The 19,362-nt window shown below is 40.9% G+C and overlaps 1 protein-coding gene across 2 annotated transcripts in view; it reads left to right on the top strand.

Moving 5' to 3' along the window:
• The window catches only part of mms22l (MMS22-like, DNA repair protein), a 166,292-nt gene that overhangs the window by 137,074 nt on the left and 9,856 nt on the right, over nucleotides 1-19,362 (top strand). For both annotated transcript variants that reach the window (XM_060820834.1, XM_060820843.1), the window contains exons 20-21: nucleotides 232-401; nucleotides 17,519-17,730. In XM_060820834.1, the coding sequence (XP_060676817.1) occupies nucleotides 232-401; nucleotides 17,519-17,730 (382 nt within the window). The remainder of the gene's footprint in view (nucleotides 1-231; nucleotides 402-17,518; nucleotides 17,731-19,362) is intronic.

Below are 19,362 nucleotides of genomic sequence, written 5' to 3' on the forward strand. Positions count from 1 at the left end.
TCAGTAAAGGTTCACTCCTAATATTGCATCTTCCTGAATAAAACAGATCTGAACTGAAAAAAACTATTGTGGAAAAAATTGTAGGAATTAAAACATGTATTATCATTTTAAAAGTATTGCTCTGCAATTAATTAAAACATGTAATCAAGTTAGGAATTATATGAAATTAAATAACATGCTTTAATCCTGCTAAGAATGTCCTGAATTGTGTTATTTTGTTTTTATACATAGGTTGCATTGTGAAATATTGGCCATTGATATTGTCCACTTCAAAAGCTCAGCATCTCTTGTTCCGCATCATTGATTGTCTGCTGTTGCCACATACAGTCTTCCAACAGAACAAAGAATTGCCCCCAGCAATGCTGTCTGCCATCCGAGATAACTTGTCTTTGTATCTCCAGGTGAGCACTGTCACTGTCATACTGCCGTTAGCTTTGGAATATCCTGAGGTTTTTTCTCTTCCCCTTCTCCCACACCCCCAGAAATATTCATCTAATATTTTTGTTTCTATTTCCAGTATGGTTTCTGAATGTTATTTATTTTGTTCAAATCTCAATGTCCTTTATGTTATGTAACAGTGAGTGGTGTGGATGGATCCTTCATCCAGTGGTTAAATCTGTTGTGAGAAAGTAACTATTACGCCCAGATCATACGATGCTGAATCAGCTTCAGGACAAAAGCTCCAAAGTCTATGGTGCTAAGTATTCGAACAGCCTGTAGTACCAATGTTCTAGCTAATCATCATATTGCAATGAACTCTAACATTATGGAGTACCATGATTTGTTTTTCCATTCTGGCTTATACAATTTATTTTGGCAGATCAGCAAGGACTCTTGTTAATACAAATAAAGCAAGCATAAACTGAGGAGAACAAGAATATATATTTTTAAATATTGCAGATAAGAGGTTGCAATATAAGACTTATTTTTTGTAAGTTTATGTGAATACATTCAATTGCAATGTGATTTGTGTTTTTCATAACATAATCCTCCAGCAATACTTAAATTTGATGACTTATATCTGCATTCATTGTACATCTTTTGATCTTGAAACTGTGACAGAACCACATTTCTGTGGCATGAATGTTACTCTGATAGACAGTTGCTGCTCCTTGGATACTGCCTGAACTGCTGTGCTCTTCCAGCACCACTAATCCAGAATCTGGTTTCCAGCATCTGCAGTCATTGTTTTTACCTGGTTTTGGAAAATTGAGTTGTACAGTGGTTTACAAGAGTAACTATGAGTAATGATTATAGTCCCATTAATTAGGAAAATGTCACAAGACTCTTACAAGCAATAGACCTTTCTCTTTAGGTAAATTAGTGAGGTGACTGAAATTCTGATTGACTTTTAAGAATGGGAAAGAAAGTGGAAGGGAATTATTCCAATGAATGTTGCCAAGATGAGAAGAAAGATGTTTTGTTAGTAATGAACTGGAGGGAAATGGATGCATAGAGCATCAGGATAAAAATAAACATATCGTGATGAAACTGAAGATTTTCAACTCATCTTCAGCAAAACATTTGAGTGGATTCTGGGGTTCCCAACATCACAGATGCCAATATTTAGCTAATTCATTTCACTCCATGTGATAGCAAGAAATGCTTGGAGGAACTGGATACTGCAAAGGCTGTGGACCCTGATAAGGTCCAGAACTAACAACACCCAAGTCAAACTGTTTCAGTATAATGCAAGACTGGCATCTATTTGACAATGTGGAAAATTTGTTTGGACAGTGATTTCATCCATGGGGCGGTGGGGTTGATTAGTGCAGGTCCATCCATCAGAGCTTTACCTGCACTTCCACCAATGTCATTTATTGTATCCTTTGCTCTACATTGGGAAGACTGGATGCCTTCTTGCAGAGCACTTCAGGGAACATCTCCCGGACACCCACACCAATCAACCCCACTGTCCCGTGGCCGAACATTTCAATTCCCTCTCCCACTCTGCCGAGAACATGCAGGTCTTGGGCCTCCTCCATCGCCACTCCCTCACTAACCGAAGCCTGGAGGAAGAACCTCATCTTCCGCATCGGGACTCTTCAATTCCAGGGCGTCAGTGTGGACTTCACCAGTTCCTCATTTCCCCTCCCCACCACCTTACCCCAGTTCCAACCTTTTAGCTCAGCACCGTCCCCATGACCTGTCCCACTTGGCAATCTTCTTTCCCACCTATCCGCTCAACTCTCCTCTCCGACCTATCACCTTCACCCCCACTTCCATCCACTCTCAGCTACCTTCTCCCCAGCATTTATCTCTCCACCCCCTATGCTCCCAGCCTCATTTCTGATTATGGGCTCCTGTCTGAAACATCGATTCTCCTGCTCCTTGGATGCTGCCTGACCTGCTGTGATTTTCCAGCACCACACACTCTCGAATGTGGAAAATTTGCCAGGTATATTTATACAAAAAGCTGGACAACTTTTATTAGCACTCCATCACTTAACTCAATTATCAGCAAAGTGATACAAGGTTGTGTTGCTCAACAATAACCTGCTCACTGATGCTTCGTTTGGGTTCCACCAGGGCCTTCAGGTTCTGAACTCTTTAGAACCTGGACCAAACATGAAAAAGAATTGAACTCAAGAGATGAGGTGACAATGACTGCAAGAATCTTTTGACCAGTGTGGCATCAAGAAATCCTAGCCAAACTGAAGTCAATGGGAAAGTGCTGCACTAGTTTGAGCCATACTTAACCTGGCACAAATGAAGATGGCTGTAGTTGGAAGTCATCTCAGTCAAGGGCATTGCTGCAGGAGTTCCTAAGGGTTGTGTCCTAGGCCTAACCATCTTCAGCTTCTTTGTCAGTGACCTTCACCTCCTCAAAACTCTGAATGGAGGATGGTTGCTGATGGCTGCACAAATTTCAGCACCATTCATGATTTTTCAGACACTAAAACAGTTATGCCCAGATGGACAAGATTCAGGCTTTGGCTGATTAATAGCAAGTAACATTCATGCCAAACATGTGCCATTCACTGACCCTCTCCAACAAGAGAAAATCTAACCATTCACCCTTGATAATCAGTTGCATTACCATTGTTGAATCCTCCACTGTGAACATCCTGGGGCTGGGGGGTAGTGGTGCAGGGTGAGCGGGTTTGGCCAAAAACTGGCCTGCATCAGCCAGATGAATACTGTGGCTACAAGAGCAAATCAGGGGAGTTTGGCAGCAAGCAAGTGGTCTCCCGACTCCCTAAAGCCTGTGTGCCATCCACAAAGCACATGTTACAGGACTCTTCATTTGTCAGGTTCTCAAGACATTTGGCACCATCCGCAGCAAATTAGTTTGCTTCATTGGAGTTACATGCACCAGCTTAAGATTCACTCCATCCATGTACAATGTGCACTGCTAAAATTAATTTGTCTAAATTTGAGTGCACCTTGCAAATCTTCAACCTCCATCACCTCGAAAGACCCGGGCAGCAGATAAATGGGAATACCAGCACCTGGAAGTTTTTCTGTAAGACACATATCATTCTGACTTCAAAGTGTGTGACTATTCTTTCACCTTCTCTTTCTAACAGCCCTGAGGGCAAGCCTACACCCCAACTACTACAGCAGTACAAATAGCTCACTACCCACTTTCTAGGGGCAGTTGAAGATAGGCAAAATTACTACTGACCCTGCCAGTAGTAATGCCCATACAAATAAATTTTTACAGACGCAGGAATCTCAGCATGCAAATAGGGCTCAGAGTTGGGATTGTATAAGTGAGTGTAGATGAGCCTCAATCAGTTCCTGTAGAGGAGTGATGGTTTTAAAAGCGAACTGAACAGAATTTGAAGATCAGTGTAGATGAACAGTGAATACTGAAGGTTCAGGAATTAGGCAAGAGGGAAGAGTTGTGTTTTATTGGAAAAGTCAGCTTGCAGAATCGGAGGAGAGATGTGTGACAAATTGAAGGAATGGATCAAAAAATTGTACATTTAATTTTGTCATAATATATAAGGGGTAATCATCATTTAGAATGTCAAGGATAATGCCTCAGCTTAATATATGTTGCCTCAGTTAATTTGTTATGATTAATCAACTCTACCACCTACAAGGACAAGGACAGCAGATGCATGGGAATACCATCATCTGCAAGTTCCCCTCCAAGCTACATATTATCCTGACTCAGAACTATGTTAATGTAACTTCACTGCTGGGTCAAGATCCTAGAATTTGATTCCTAATGGTACTGAGCGTGAGCCTATACCTATATACTACAATGGTTCAAGGGGGCATCTACCAACACCTTCTCAAGGGTGATTAGGTTAGCAGTAAATGTTGAACTTGCAAGCAATGCCCACACCCTGTTAATGGAAAACTGACTTACTTATCCAAGTGAATTAAAGCATAAATATGCAGATTTGAAGCTCTTTAAATGTAAGGGAGCTAATAAACTGCAAAATGCAAAAGGTGTAGAATTTGAAAGAATTTATTAGCTTGCCCTTTTTCAAATTGCTGAATATCTGTAGGGTTTTCAAAAAAAGCAAAAGATGGTCTGTCTGTTGTCTGGAAAATGAATTTGACTGAAATTTCTGAAGAGTGTTTCTAAACCAGACACTTATGTAGTTGGTGAGATAAAGCAAAGAAAATGAACTGCATATTAAAAATTAATTATTAAATATGTAGCTAATATCAAGTGATTTTACAGTAGTTAGCTTGTTACAGTTCATGTCTTTGTGCTATTTTAGAACCATTATTTGTTCAATTGCTGTTTAATACATTTATTAGATAGTTAAGCCATAAAACATTGTTCTTTATGGTGTTATTCTACCACTTTCAAATGACAAAGCTGATCATTCAATGGCTCACAATAGACCCAACAGTTAATGCCCATTTCATATTAAAAAAAAAGAAAATTAAATTATTTCCCTGAGCTTGTTACAGAATGTTTCTGGTAATCAGGGCAAGTGAAAACACAAGTAAGGGAATGAGGAAATAGAACAATATGAATCACTGAAGAAAACAACATTATCCAGAAGGAGGAAAGTAAAAGAAGCCCAAATAATAATGGGGGTGGGTGGCAGAGGTAGCTGCAATGATGGCCTGAATAGTTAAAATAACAATCTGTAAATTGTTTACACTTGGAGTGAAAGATGGGGAAAGTTGGTGAGAGAACAGATGGAATATCTTTGTCCTCTAGGGTGAGCTGAACAAAGGAGCAAATTTAAAAAAAAAACTGCAATTTACAAAAAAGTGTTGAAAGGATGTGGATGTTGCTGGCTTGGTCAGTATTTATAACTAATCCCGAGATGCCCTGAAGAAGTGGTAAACTGCATTTATGATCCACTAGAGTCTTCGGTGTGCCAACACTCTCTCAGTGCTATTCAGAATGGAGTTCCATCAATGATGGTGAAGAAATGTGATTTAATTCCCAGTCAGGCTTCTGTGTGGCTTGAAAGGAAACTTGAAGGAGGTGGCGTTCCCTTTGCATCTGCTGTGGTCGAGGTCATGAGTTTGAAGGGTACTGTTCAAAGAGGCTTGCTGAGTTACTGTAGTGCATATTATAGATGTTTCATGCAACTGTCATTGTGTATTGGAGGTGAAGGAAGTAAATATCAAAGATGCTAGATGGGATACTAATCAAGCAGAATGTTTTGCGCTGGATGCTGATGTGCTTATTAAATTTTATTGGAGCTGTAAGTGAAGAGTATTCCAATACATTGATAATGATGTGCTGCTATTGGGGAGTCAGGAGATGAAAATCTTGACTGTTTTACTTTATGGGAGAGGAGCTGTTTTCATGTATTCATGGAATGTAGGCATCACTGGCCATGGCAGCATTTATTGTCCATCCCAAATTATTCTTGACAGGGAGATGGTGATCAGTCTATTTGAACCACCGAAGTGCATGTCGTGCAGAAAAGATTTATCAGGATGATACCTGGACTAGAAACCTTAGTTATAAGGAGAGACTGGAGAGGCTGGTACCTTTTTCCCTGGAGCGTAGGAGACGGAGAGTGACCTTTATAGAGGTCTATAAAATCATGAGAGGCATAGATAAGGGAGATAGCCAACAGTTTTTCCTTATGGTAGGGGAGTCTAAAACTAGAGGGCATAGGTTTACGGTGAGTAGGAAGAGACAGAAAAGGGTCCAGAGAGGCAATTCATTCACATGGCAGCTGGAATGGACTGCCAGAGGTAGTGGTGTAGGCGAGTACAATTTTGTCATTTAAGAAACATTTGGAAAGGTACGTGGATGGAAGGTTATGGAGGGACATGGACCATACGCGGGCAAGTGGGACTAGATTAATTTGTGAAGACTGGGCAGCAAAGGCAAGTTGAGCCAAAGAGCCTGTATGACTCTGTATTGCAGGCATTCCACACCCCATTATCCATATCTTGGATTAAGCAGCAAACGACATTAAGATTAATGAAGGTATTATTGAAAATCTGTAACATGGAACAAATATCAGTTCCTACCTTCCCTTTTGCTCACAAGAAGCCAATAGGGAAGGACTCAGCTCTCTGTTCAGACAATGACATACCTCCAGAGTAGATGAGACTTGAATCTTGGCCTTCTGGCCCACTGTGCCACTAGACCGAAGAGCTCAGCTCTTCAAGCAGACATGTTCCAGAGATATGTTTAAAACAAATGGGACTTAACTGAGACCTGAGTTCTGAAGAAGAGTCACTGCCTTTAATCATACAGTCATAGAGATGTACAGCACGGAAACAGACCCTTCAGTCCAACCCGTCCATGCTGACCAGCTATCCTAAATTTATCTAGTCCCATTTGTCAGTATTTGGCCCAAGTCACTCTAACCCTTCCTATTCATATACTCATCCAAATGCCTTTTAAATGTTGCAATTGTACCAGCATCCTCCACTTCCTCTGGCAGCTTGTTCCATATGTGCATCATCCTCTGCACGAAAAGGTTACCCCTTAGGTCCCTTTTAAACCTTTTCCCTCTTAACTTAAACCACTGCCCTCTAGTTTTGGACTCTCCCATCCCGGGTAAAAGACCCTATCGATGTCCTTCATGATTATATAAATCTCTATAATGACGTCCCTCAGCCTCCAATGCTCTGGAGAAAATAACCACAGCTTCTCCCTATAGCTCAAACCTTCCAACCCTGTCAACATCCTTGTAAATCTTTGCTGAACACTTTCAAGTTTCACAACATCCTTCCTATATCAAGGAGACCAGAATTGAATACAGTATTCCAAAAGTGGCCAAACAATGTCCTGTACAGCCACAACATATACTCAGTGAAACTGTGTCATTTAAGAAATATTTGGATAGGAACATGATCGGATAGATGTGGAGGGATATGGACCAAACACAAGGAAATGGAATGAGATTAATTTTGAAAAGTGGGCAGCATGGACAGGTTGGGCTGAAGGGCCTGTGTCCATGCTGTAAAGCTCTATGACACCATGAGAGGTGTACAAAATAATGAGAGGAATAGATAGAGTCAATAGCCAGAAACTTTTCCCCAGGGCAGGATTAACTGGTATGAGAAGTCATAGTTTGAAGATATTAGGAGGAAGGTATAAAGGAGACATCAGAGGTAGATTCTTTACGCAAAGAGTTGTGAATGCGTGTAATGCGTTGCCAGTTGAGATGGTGGAAACGAAGTCATTGGGGGACATTTAAGTGACTGCTGGACATGCACATGGATAGCAGTGAGTTGAGGGTTGGGGAGGTTAAGTTACTATATTTTACGTTAGGATGAAGTCTCGGCACAACATCGTTGGCCAAAGGGCCTATTCTGTGCTGTACTTTTCTATGTTCTATGTTCTATGACTCCATTATCCATAATTTAGATTGAGCAGCAAAAGACATTCAGGGATTTACTAAGGTCTTATTGAAAATCTACAGCTTGAAGCAAATGCCTGTTCCCACTTTTCTCTTTGGACCCTTTTACTGACCAGAAGCCAACACCCAATAGAGAAGGACTCAGCTTTTTCTGTACACTCAGTGCTTTGATACACCTCTGGTGCAGAGACTTAACTCTTAGTCTTCTGGTCCGGACTCAGAGACGTTACCACTGTGCCACCAGTCCCAAGAACTCAACTCTTCGTGCAAACATGTTATAACAAATCTCTGGAACAGTTGGGACTTGAATTGAGACCCGAGTTCTTAAGAAGGGTCACTGGACTTGAAGTATTAACTCTGCTTTCTTTCCCCAGATGCTGCCAGACCTGCTGAGTTTCTCCAGTTTCTGTTTTTGTTTGAACTGAGACCTTCTGGCCCAGCGTTAAGGAAACTACCAGTGCACCACAAGAACCTTTGAGCTCAGCATTTTTATTTTGTAGAATCCACCCAGCTTTTTTGTGTCAGACCACTACCAAATCACTCACGTCTCAACTGAAACGATTTAAAAATCACAAGCGCATCACTCCAGCAGCACTGCAACCTTAACAAAAGGACAGGTTAAGGGAAAAAGGAGGTGGATAAATCAAAATGGAGTCAGAGGGAGAAATATACATGAAGAACTCAGCTTTCTCTTTTCAAATCTTCCACAAAACCACGAGTAAATCGTTATCTTAACAAGCACTGCCTACTATGGACAGAACTCAGCTCTTTTGATTTTCAAGTTAGCCTGTTCAAAGGTGTTATCCCACACCACTGGAGCAGACTGGACTAGAATGCCATGTCTCTTCACTCAAAAGTAAGGACATTACCACTGTATCACGTGAGCAAAGTCTAATGGGCATCTCCTGCTCTTAATCAACTCTGGAGCTTATCTGTTTGACCCTTAGAGATTTGCATTTCTCGTTCTGACAGTAGACAGAAATGCTGTTAGGTAGGCTGTTCTAAGACTTTGATCCAGCAGCATTGAGGGAACATAATATATTTCCAAATCAGAAAGGTCTACTGGGAGTGTGAAAGTGGAAGGAACTGGTATTAGTTTTTAAAAAAAGTAGTATTGGATAAATTAATGCGCATGAAAAGTTGAAGCCTCAGTCCAGGTGAACTTTACTCTAGACTGTTGACAGGGATGGCTACAGAGATGGTGGGTTTATTGATGATCATCTTTCAAATTTCTATTAATCCAGCGTGATGCCTGCAGAGTGGAAGGTTGCAAATGTAGCCTCACTGTTTGAGAAAGGAAGGAGAGAGAAAGTAAAGAATTAAAGACCTGTTGTCTGATGACAGCTGAAGGGAAAATAGTAGAGCCTATTTCAGAGGATGTGTTTGTTTAGAATAGCTAGAAAAATAATTGTTTGTTTAATCAGAGTCAACATGGATTTATGAAGATGAAATCATATTTGACAAACATACAAGCATAGATACAAACATATTCATTAGGAGCAGGGGGTAGGCCACCCAGCCATTATAGCCTTCTCTGCTTTCAATAACATCATGACTGATCTGATTTTAACCTTACTTCCACATTTGTGCCAATCTCTACCCCTTGAATTGTCAAGAATATATCTCTCTTTGCGTTAAATGATCCAAAGGTTCTGCATCCACACCTTTGAGGAAGAGCATTCCAAAAACTCAGCAGCCTCTGAGGGAAGATATTTCTCCTTCCCTCCTTTTCTGTCTTAATCCAGAAATATATGGATCACCACTTATTTTTAAACAATGGCTCCCATTATGGATTCATCCACCAGAGAGAAATGCTTTCCATGTCCATGTGGCCAGATTTCCTCAGATGCTTCTAATCTTTAGTTACTCTTCTAAGCACCAGCAGATACAAACCTAACCTGTCTGTCCTTTCTTCATAAAATAACCGGCTAATCGAATAAACTTCCTCTGAACTGCTAAAATATTTTCAGATCCTTTTTTAAATAGGGAAAGTAATTTTGTACTCAGAACTCCAGTTGTGTTCTTGCCCAATATGATATATAAATGAAGCATAACATACCTACTTTTGTATTCACCTCCACTCACAATCAGAAATAACACTCTACTTGCTAATGACTTGCTGTACCTGTATACTAATCTATTGGGATTCATGCACTCTGTCCACCTCAGAGCTCTGCAATATCCCACAATTGAGATCATAACACGTGTTTCTTCAACGTGAATTGACTTTAATGCATTTGACGAATTTAGACCATTATTTGCAGAACGTGAACTTTCCTTACTTGTATTGGCTATCATTCGATTCCGGCCCCATTGGTGTAAATGGTGTGGGCTATTGCACGGTTTTCTTATGACACAAAATCGCACAAGAACCGAACTATTGTGTTATATCAGAACCGACTGTATGTTATTTTTATTCTTCCTTCCAAAATGGACAATTCCTCATCCTAAATTATACTTCATTAACCAGACCTTTGCCCACTCATCCATCCAGATCCTTTTTTTAGCCTTCTTATGTCCTCTTCACAACTTACTTTCCGACCCAACCTTGTGTTATCTATACTGAAAACAGCAAATGCTGGAGATCTCAGCAGGTGAGACAGCATCTGGGGAGAGAGAGCAAGCTAACATTTCAAGTCTAGATGACTCTTCATCAGAGCTGAAGTGAAGTGTGGAGGGGGCAGCATTTATGCTGAAGTGGGGGAGGAGATATGTTGTGGGGGTGATGGGGTGCAGAGTGCTAGGGGAGAAAGGATATTGATAGTTCAGATTAAGTGATTGGAATGTGAGGATGGCAGAACAATGGTTTGTCTAACTACTAGACTGGAAAGAACAGACAGTCCGACTGGGGTGGGAGTGGGGGGGGTGGTGGGGGGGAGGTGGTAGGGAGTACAGAGAACATGATGACAGAGAATGTAACAAGTAAAGCAAAAAAAGGGAAGAGATGGGAGTTGGTTCACAATTCAAAGATATTTAACTCAATATTAAGTCCAAAAAGCTAGAAAGTGCCTAGATTGAAGATGAGATCAGCAGTTACTTTTCTACCTAACCTTGTGTTATCAGTAGATTTGACAACACTAACTTGCATCCCTTCATCCAAAACATTTATATAAGTTGTCAGTAATTGATATGCCAGCACTGATCCCTGTAGCACACAACGAATTATGTCTTGCCAACCAGAAAATGACCCACTTATGCCTACTTTCTGTCTAATAAGCCATTAATATTAAGTTAGCCTGGAGCAGTGTTTTTTTTAAGAGCAATAAGACGGTGCTGTTTTCTGGATGTGCAGATTGTGAAGGAGCAAGATTGCCTTTCATAGAGTGATATGCTCATCTTGTGAGATGTGGGAGTTTAGGGAGAGTTTACATGTTACTGAGGATTATGTCTGCAGGAAATGTCTTTGGTGGTGAATCCTATCAGATCAAATGGATCAGTTGGAGCGACAGTTGGAGGCAGTGAGGAATTTGCAAGAGCAAGGGGTTGTGAGGGATGGCAGTTATAGGAAGGGAGTAAAGCCAGTCAGGTAGATCGGTTAACTCCAAGAAAGGTAGGAGAGGTAGGCAGGTAATGCAGGAGTCTTCTGTGGCAAACAAGAATGCTGTTTTGTAAAATGTAGGTGGTGATGGATTCTCAGGGGAATGTAGCATGAACAGCCAAGTTTCTGGTATCAAGACAGACTCTAATGTAATGAGGGACACGTCGGGTTCCAAGCAATCGACTGTGATAGGGGACTCTCTAGTCAGAGACATAGACAGATGTTTGTGCGGCCAGCAGTGAAAAATCAGGGTGGTGTGTTGCCTCTCTGGTGCCAGTATCAGGAATATCTCAGAGAGGGTATTCTCAAAAGAGAGGGGGAACCAGCAGTTGGTCATTGTACACATTGGAACCAACAACAAAGGAAGAGGAAAGGATCAGATTCTGAAGAGAGAATATAGAAAGTTAGGCAGGAATTTTAAAAGGAGGTCCTCAAAGGTCATAATATCCAGATTAATACCAGTGTTATGAGCTAGTGAGGGTAAGAATAGGAGGACAGAGCAGATGAATGTATGCTGAGGAGCCAGTGCATGGAAGAAGGATTCACATTTTTAGATCATTGGGATTTCTGCTGGGTATAAGTGACATGTACAGGAAGGACAGACTGCATCTGAATTAGAAGGGGACTAATATACTGGCAGGGAGATTTTCTGGAGCTGCTTGCGAGGATTTAAATTAGTAAGGTGGGAGGGTGCGACCCAGGGAGATAGTGAGGCAAGAGATCAATCTGAGAAGGGTACAGTTGGGAATGGGACTCAGTCAGACAGCCAGGGCAGGAAGGAACAAAGCAGAGAACAAGGTAGGACTAATAAATTAAACTGCATTTATTTCAATGCAAGAGGCCAAACAGAGAAGGCAGATGAACGCAGGGCATGGTTAGGAACATGGGACTGGGATATCATAGCAATTACAGAAACGTGGCTCAGGGATGGACAGGACTGGCAGCTTAATGTTCCAGGATACAAATGGTAGAGGAAGGATAGAAAAGGGAGGGGGAATGGATTTCTGATAATTGATAGCATCACACCTGTACTTAGGGAGGATATTCCTGGGAAAACATCTCAGGAATCACCTTATTGGGATAGTATTATAGGCCCCCTAATAGTCAGCAGGAAATTGAGAAAGAAATTTGTCAGGAGATTTCAGCTATCTGTAAAAATAATAGAGTGGTTATGGTAGGGGATTTTAATTTCCCAAACATTGCCTGGGACTGCCATAGTGTTAAGGGTTTAGATGGAGAGGAATTTGTTAAGTGTGTACAAGAAAATTTTCTTATCATTTTGTGGGTGCACCTATTCGAGAAGATGCAAAATTTGACCTACTCTTGGGAAATAAGGCAAGGCAGGTGACTGAGGTGTCAGTGGGGGAGTACTTTGGGGCCAGTGACCATAATTCTATTAGTTTTAAAATAGTGATGGAAAAGATTGACTAGATCCAAAAGTTGAAGTTCTAAATTGGAGGAAGGCTAATTTTGACGATATTAGGCGAGAATTTTCAAAAGTTAATTGGGGGTAGATGTTCGCAGGTAAAAGGACAGCTGGAAAATGGGAAGCCTTCAGAAATGAGATAACAAGAGTCCAAAGACAATTTGTCCCTGTTAGGGTAAAAGGAAAGGCTGGTAGGTATAAGGAATGCTGGATGACTAGAGAAATTGAGGGTTTAATTAAGAAAAAGAAGGAACCATATGTCAGGTATAGACAGGAGAGAATGAGTGAATTTTTAAGAGTATAAGGGCAGTAGAAGTATACTTAAGAGGGAAATCAGGAGGACAAAAAGGGGACATGGGATAGCTTTGCCAAATAGGGTTAAAGAGAATCCAAAGGGTTTTCATGAATACGTTAAGGACAAAAGGGTAACTAGGGAGACAATAGGACAAGGCAGCCTTATGTGTGGAGCCGCATGAGATGGGAAGATACTAAATGAGTATTTTGTGTCAGTGCTTACTGTGAAAACGGACATGGAAGGTATAGAATGTAGGGAAATAGATGGTGACATCTTGAAAAATGTCCATATTACAGAGGAGGAGGTGCTGGATGTCTTGAAACACATAAAAGTGGATAAATTCCCAGGACCTGATCAGCTGCATCCCCAGAACTCCGTGGGAAGCCAGGGAACTGATTGCTGGGCCCGTTGCTGAGATATTTGTGTCATTGATAGTCACAGGCGAGATGTCGGAATACTGGAGGTTGGCTAGCATAGTGCCACTGTTTAAGGAAGATGTTAAGGAAAAGCCAGGGAACTATAGAACCAGTGAGCCTGATGTTGGTGGTGGTCAAGTTGTTGGAAGGAATCCTGAGGGACAGGATTTACATGTATTTGGAAAGGCAAGGACTGATTAAGGATAGTCAACATGGCTTTGTGCATGGGAAATCGTGTCTCAAATTGAGTCTTTTGAAGAAGTAACAAAGAGGATTGATGAGGGCAGGTCGATGGATGTTGTCTGTATAAACTTCAGTAAGGTGTTCGACAAGGTTCTCCATGGGAGACTGGTTGGTAAGGTTAGACCTCATGGAATACAGCGAGAACTAGCCATTTGGCTTGAAGGTAGAAGAAAAAGGATGTTGGTGGAGGGTTGTTTTTCAGACTGGAGGCTTGTGACCATTGGAGTGCCACAGGATGGGTGCTGGGTCCACTATTTTTCATCATTTATATAAATGGTTTGGATGTGAACATAAGAGGTATAGTTAGTAAGTTTGCAGATGACACCAAAATTGGAGGTGTAGTAGGCAGCGAAGAAGGTTATCTCAGAGTACAGCAGGATCGTGATCAAATAGGTCAATGGGCTGAGGAGTGGTAGGTGGAGTTTAATTCAGATAAATGTGAGGTGCTGTATTTTGGAAAAGCCAATCTTAGCAGGACTTATACATTTAATGAGTGTTCCTGAACAAAGAGACATTGGCGTGCAGGTTCATAGTTCCTTGAAAGTGGAGTCGCAGGTACATAGGATAGTGAAGAACGTATTTTGATCCTTTATTGGTCAGAGCATTGAGTTGGGAGGTCATATTGCAGCTGTACAAGACGATGGTTAGGCCACTTTTGGAATATTGCATGCAATTCTGGTCTCCTTCCTATCAGAAGCATATTGTGAAACTTCAAAGGGTTCAGAAAAGATTTACAAGGATGTGCCAGGGTTGGAGAATTTGAGAGGCTGAATAGGCTGGGGCTGTTTTCCCTGGAGTGTCGGAGGCTGAGGGGTGACCTTACAGAAGTTTATAACATCATAAGGGATATAGATAAGATAAATAGACCAAGTTTTTCCCCGGAGTGGGGGAATCCAGAACTGGAGGGCATAGGTTTAGGGTGAAAGGGGAAAGATATAAAACGAACCTAAGGGGCAACTTTTTCACGCAGAAGGTGGTGCATGTGTGGAATGAGCTGCCAGAGGAAGTGGTGGAGGCTGGTACAATTACATTTAAAAGGCATCTGGATGGGTGTGTGAATAGGAAGAGTTTGGAGGGATATGGGCCGGGTGCTGGCAAATGGGACTAGATTAGGTTAGGATATCTGGTCAGCATGGAAGAGTTGGACCGAAGAGATGCTGTACATGTCCATTGACTCTATGACTGCTGTCACCTAACCAAACTCCTATGACCCACTACATTAACCTCTATGTCCTGTATGCTCCGCAATAATGTTTGACGCGCCACCTTACCAAGTGTCTTGAAAATCTAAGTACAGTAAATCCCAATGGTTCCCCTTCATTGACAGTACATGTTATTTCTTGAAATAATTGAAATACCTCAGTTAAACATGATTTATCTTTCGCAAAACCGTGCCTGATTACCTTGAATTTATGGATATGGAGATAGCACAGTAATATACCTTTGAATATATGATCAGCCACGATCTAGAATGGTGAACCAGACTTGAGTTGATGAATGGCTTACTGTTGTCTCAATGTACCTGACTAGGAGGGTCATTTGTATGTGGTGATGCTATTGCCCTTGTACATCTGAAAAGGAATGAAAGAAAGAATTACATTTGTATAGAGCCTTTAATGACCTCAGGATGTCCCAACTCATTTTAAACCGGAAGGAAGTATTTCTAAAGTGCATTAACTGTTGTAATGTAGAAAATGTGGAAAACAATAACGTGTCAGAAGCATTTATATGTGCACTTGAGATACCAAGGCACATTAGGCGATGGGAGCTGAAAATGTGTTGCTGGAAAAGTGCAGCAGGTCAGGCAGCATCCAAGGAGCAGGAGTATCTACGTTTCAGGCATGAGCCCTTCTTCAGGAAGGGCTCCTGAAGAAGGGCTCATGCCCGAAACGCGATTCTCCTGCTCCTTGGATGCTGCCTGACCTGCTGCACTTTTCCAGCAACACATTTTCAGCTCTGATCTCCAGCATCTGCAGTCCTCAATTTCTCCCATATTAGGCGATGGGCCAAGTGCTGGAAAACGGGATTAGAATAGTTGCCTGCTTCTTTTTGTCTGGCAAAAAACCTTTTTTCTGTCCTGTCAACATCTATGACTATGACTCAATAACAATTTGCATGTAGCAATCTCCAATAAGTAGCAAAGTGATAATGATCACATTATCTGTTTTCATGGTGTTGATTCAGAGATAAATATTGACCAGGGTTCCATTGTTTTTTGTCAAAGCATTGCCCTGAAGTCTTTTACTTCCACCTGAAAGCATAACTGGGTCTTGGTTTAATGTCTCATCCTGCAGACAGCACTGATGACAGAGTGGAACCCCCTCAGGTGCGACACTGGCATGATAGTCTTGACCCTTTTTTTAAACTCATGTCCAATGGTGTGACCTGAATATAAATCTTTGAGACACGAAGGCTGGGTGCTGCTGAGCCTTGGCTGACACTGGAAGACATTCTTAGAGGTGAAGGATTTGAGTTTGTGAAGTGCTGTAGAAAAGCCTTGGAGTATTACCACGTTACATCTGGTAAATGGTACACATTAACGCTACTGTGGTGAAAGTGAATGTTTAAGGTGCTGGATTGTTACCAATTAAGCAGTTGCTTTTTCCTGGATTGTATCAAGCTTCTTGAATATTATTGGAGCTGCCCTCATCCTATCAAGTGGTGAGTATTCCATTACATTCCTCACTTCTGCCACATGGGTAGTAGACAGACTGTGTGGAATCACAAGTTGAGTCCTTCATTGTAGAATTCCCAGCCTTTGACCTGCTTTACATTAGGTCAAAGTATTAGTCATAGTATCTAATTGATTAGTCCATTTAAGTTTCTCATTAATGATGATATCTGGAGTGTTGATGATTGGAGGATGTTATGGGGAGATGGTTAGGTTCTACCTAGTTGTGTATGGTATTATTTCCTACCTGTGTAGTGCAAATTTTACTTGATCCTCATCAGCTAACTGCTTTTACCAGCCTGGGCTTGTTGCGTCTTGGCATAGATTGCTTTATTATCTGAGGAGTTATCGATGGTATGGAACTTGGTACAATATTCAGCAAATTTCCTCATTTTTAAACTTACAGAGAATAAGATCTAGAGATCACCCCAGCTAGACCTCCGATACTTCCCTGGGGAACTTCTCCAACAATTTTCTGCAGTTGAGATGATTTTTGTAATGTAGAAAATTTGGAAGACAATAACATTTAAGAAGTATTTTGATGTGCACTCATGAGACCAAGGCATATAAAGCTAAGGACTAAGTGCATCAAACGTTACCAGTGGAGCAATTTGCTCCTCATTCACATTGATTCAAGTCTTACATGGCTTCTTGATTCCAAACCTGGTCAAATGCTACCTTGATGTCAAGGCTAGTTACTTTAAGATAACATGGTATTTCATTCTTTTGTTCACGTTTGAACCAAGGTTGTAATGAGCTCTGGAGTGGAATGGTTCTGTCAAGCCTAATCTGAACTTTATGATTGATGCTGTTTTGATTTCACAATAAGCTTTACATAAATTAACATTTTTTTACGCTTCTGTTGTGCTTACTATTATTTTTCTTCACAGCTTTTTGAACAAAAGCAGTTCTTTCTTTCATAATAAGTCCTTCACTTTGAGTCACATCTGTGACCTGAAAATGTTTTTCTAACTTGTCTCTGAACAATAAACTTTCTATCTTGGCGACATTGTCTTGGCTGCATTGTCAGACAGAATGTGGAGCAGACCTGTAGCAAGCAACCTGTCGCCATCTTGGCATCTGCTGTTACTAAGCTGGACCAATAGTGGCATAGCCTGACAAGCCAATCATATGTTAGATTTCATTTGAGTGTCCTGAAATTCTCTTCGCAGGGACTGTCAGCTATCGTTGGACAAACTACAGTTCAGACTACATACGTTAAACAACAGCTGCGAAATATTATTCAGCAATATTTTGGTCGCTTTCTTCCATCATCTCCTACTGGTTCGGGCATTGTGAATCATCCAATCTTACTTGCACTTTGCAAATCCATAGCAATGCCTCAAGGTCAGACTCTGAGGAAGGCTGTTCTTCTTGTTATAACGTAAGAAATTTTTAAACCCTCTTAAGTCAATGTTTTCTTATCTCAGCAGCTGAGTGTATTTGTCAAATTGTAAAATAGCTTACCAATGACTTGAAAAGTTGATTTCCATCAATTTATTGTTTATGTATTTTCAGCCAGCTTTAGTGAATATTGGCAGTAAATCAGAAAATATTTAACTTTGTTTTAGTAACATTCTTTTGTGGTCCTAGAAGTCCTATGTCAATCATCAGCCTTCAATAAAAAGGGCCTGAACGATCTTGTCATAATTATTAGCAGCGTCATACCTGATCATTCATGTCTGCTTGCTGCAGGAGTCTATTTAAAGAGTAATCAAAGCAATGGTTGATGATATAGGATTAATGATATTATCTAATGATATTAGATAATGGATGGAGTGAGACGTAAAATCAAATACTCACTAATACCTTCCACTTTTAGATCAAGTGAACTTTATACTGAAGTCACAGGAAGTACAATTGAACTTGAATTATACATGCTCAACAATTTATTTTGGATGTCTTTAAAATGAACTTTCTTAATTCATAAGAATTTTGTTACATACTTTTAGATTACTTGTCACTCGTCTGTAGAGTTTGTGAGGATTAAAAATGTTGTAGAGAGAATTTTAGTTTAATGAAACATTGTGATATTCTGTTATTTTGGTATTGGATTGGGTACCTTCAAGAACAAATCATTCATGCTTTCAATGCTGTCTGTTAAAAAAAAATGTGCACAGCCTCATTGTGTCATTCAATTCTTTCAAAAGCAGCACGCAATCTGCTCTATTAACATGCTTTTCATAAAAAATGGTGAAATTTGCTTTCAAACGTGAAATGGTCCCACCCATTAATATTGACAAATAAAATTGCTTGTAAGGCATTCTGTCATCCCAGACATACTGGGCCAAGCACTGTCCAGTGGAGTAAATTTCACAATGCTTCTTTTTTGAATATCTTCAATATCAAACAACTCATTAGCCATATTCTGGAAATGGCTATCCTTTTTGTGATACAATCTCTTGAACAAATGATTACCACAAGTGAGAATGTTATGGCTGTGTAGTAATTTACATAGATATTCAACATTAAGATTAGATTATTTAGTGTGGAAACAGGCCCTTCAGCCCAACAAGTCCACACCGACCCTCTGAAGAGCAACCCACCCAGACCTATTCCCCTACATTTATCCCTTCACCTAACACTACAGGCAATTTAGCATGACCAATTCACCTAACCTGCACATTTTTGGACTGTGGGAGGAAACCGGAGCACCCGGAGGAAACCCACGCAGACACAGGGAGAACGTGCAAACTCCACACTGACAGTTGCTTGAGACGGAAATTGAACCCAGATCTCTGGCGCTGTGAGGCAGCAGTGCTAACCACTGTGCCACCCATAATAGAATAGAATCCCTACAGTGTGGAAACAGGCCCTTCAGCCCAACAAGTCCACACCGACTCTCCGAAGAGTAACCCATCCAGACTGATATCCTACTATTCTACATTTACCCCTTACTAATGCATCTAACCTAAACATCCCTGAACACTATGGACAATTTAGCAAGACCAAATCACCTAACCTGCACATCTTTGGATTACGGGTGGAAACCGGAGCACCCAGAGGACACCCACAC

This window comes from Hemiscyllium ocellatum, chromosome 3 (genome assembly GCF_020745735.1).
Source record: "Hemiscyllium ocellatum isolate sHemOce1 chromosome 3, sHemOce1.pat.X.cur, whole genome shotgun sequence".
Classification (NCBI taxonomy): domain Eukaryota; kingdom Metazoa; phylum Chordata; class Chondrichthyes; order Orectolobiformes; family Hemiscylliidae; genus Hemiscyllium; species Hemiscyllium ocellatum.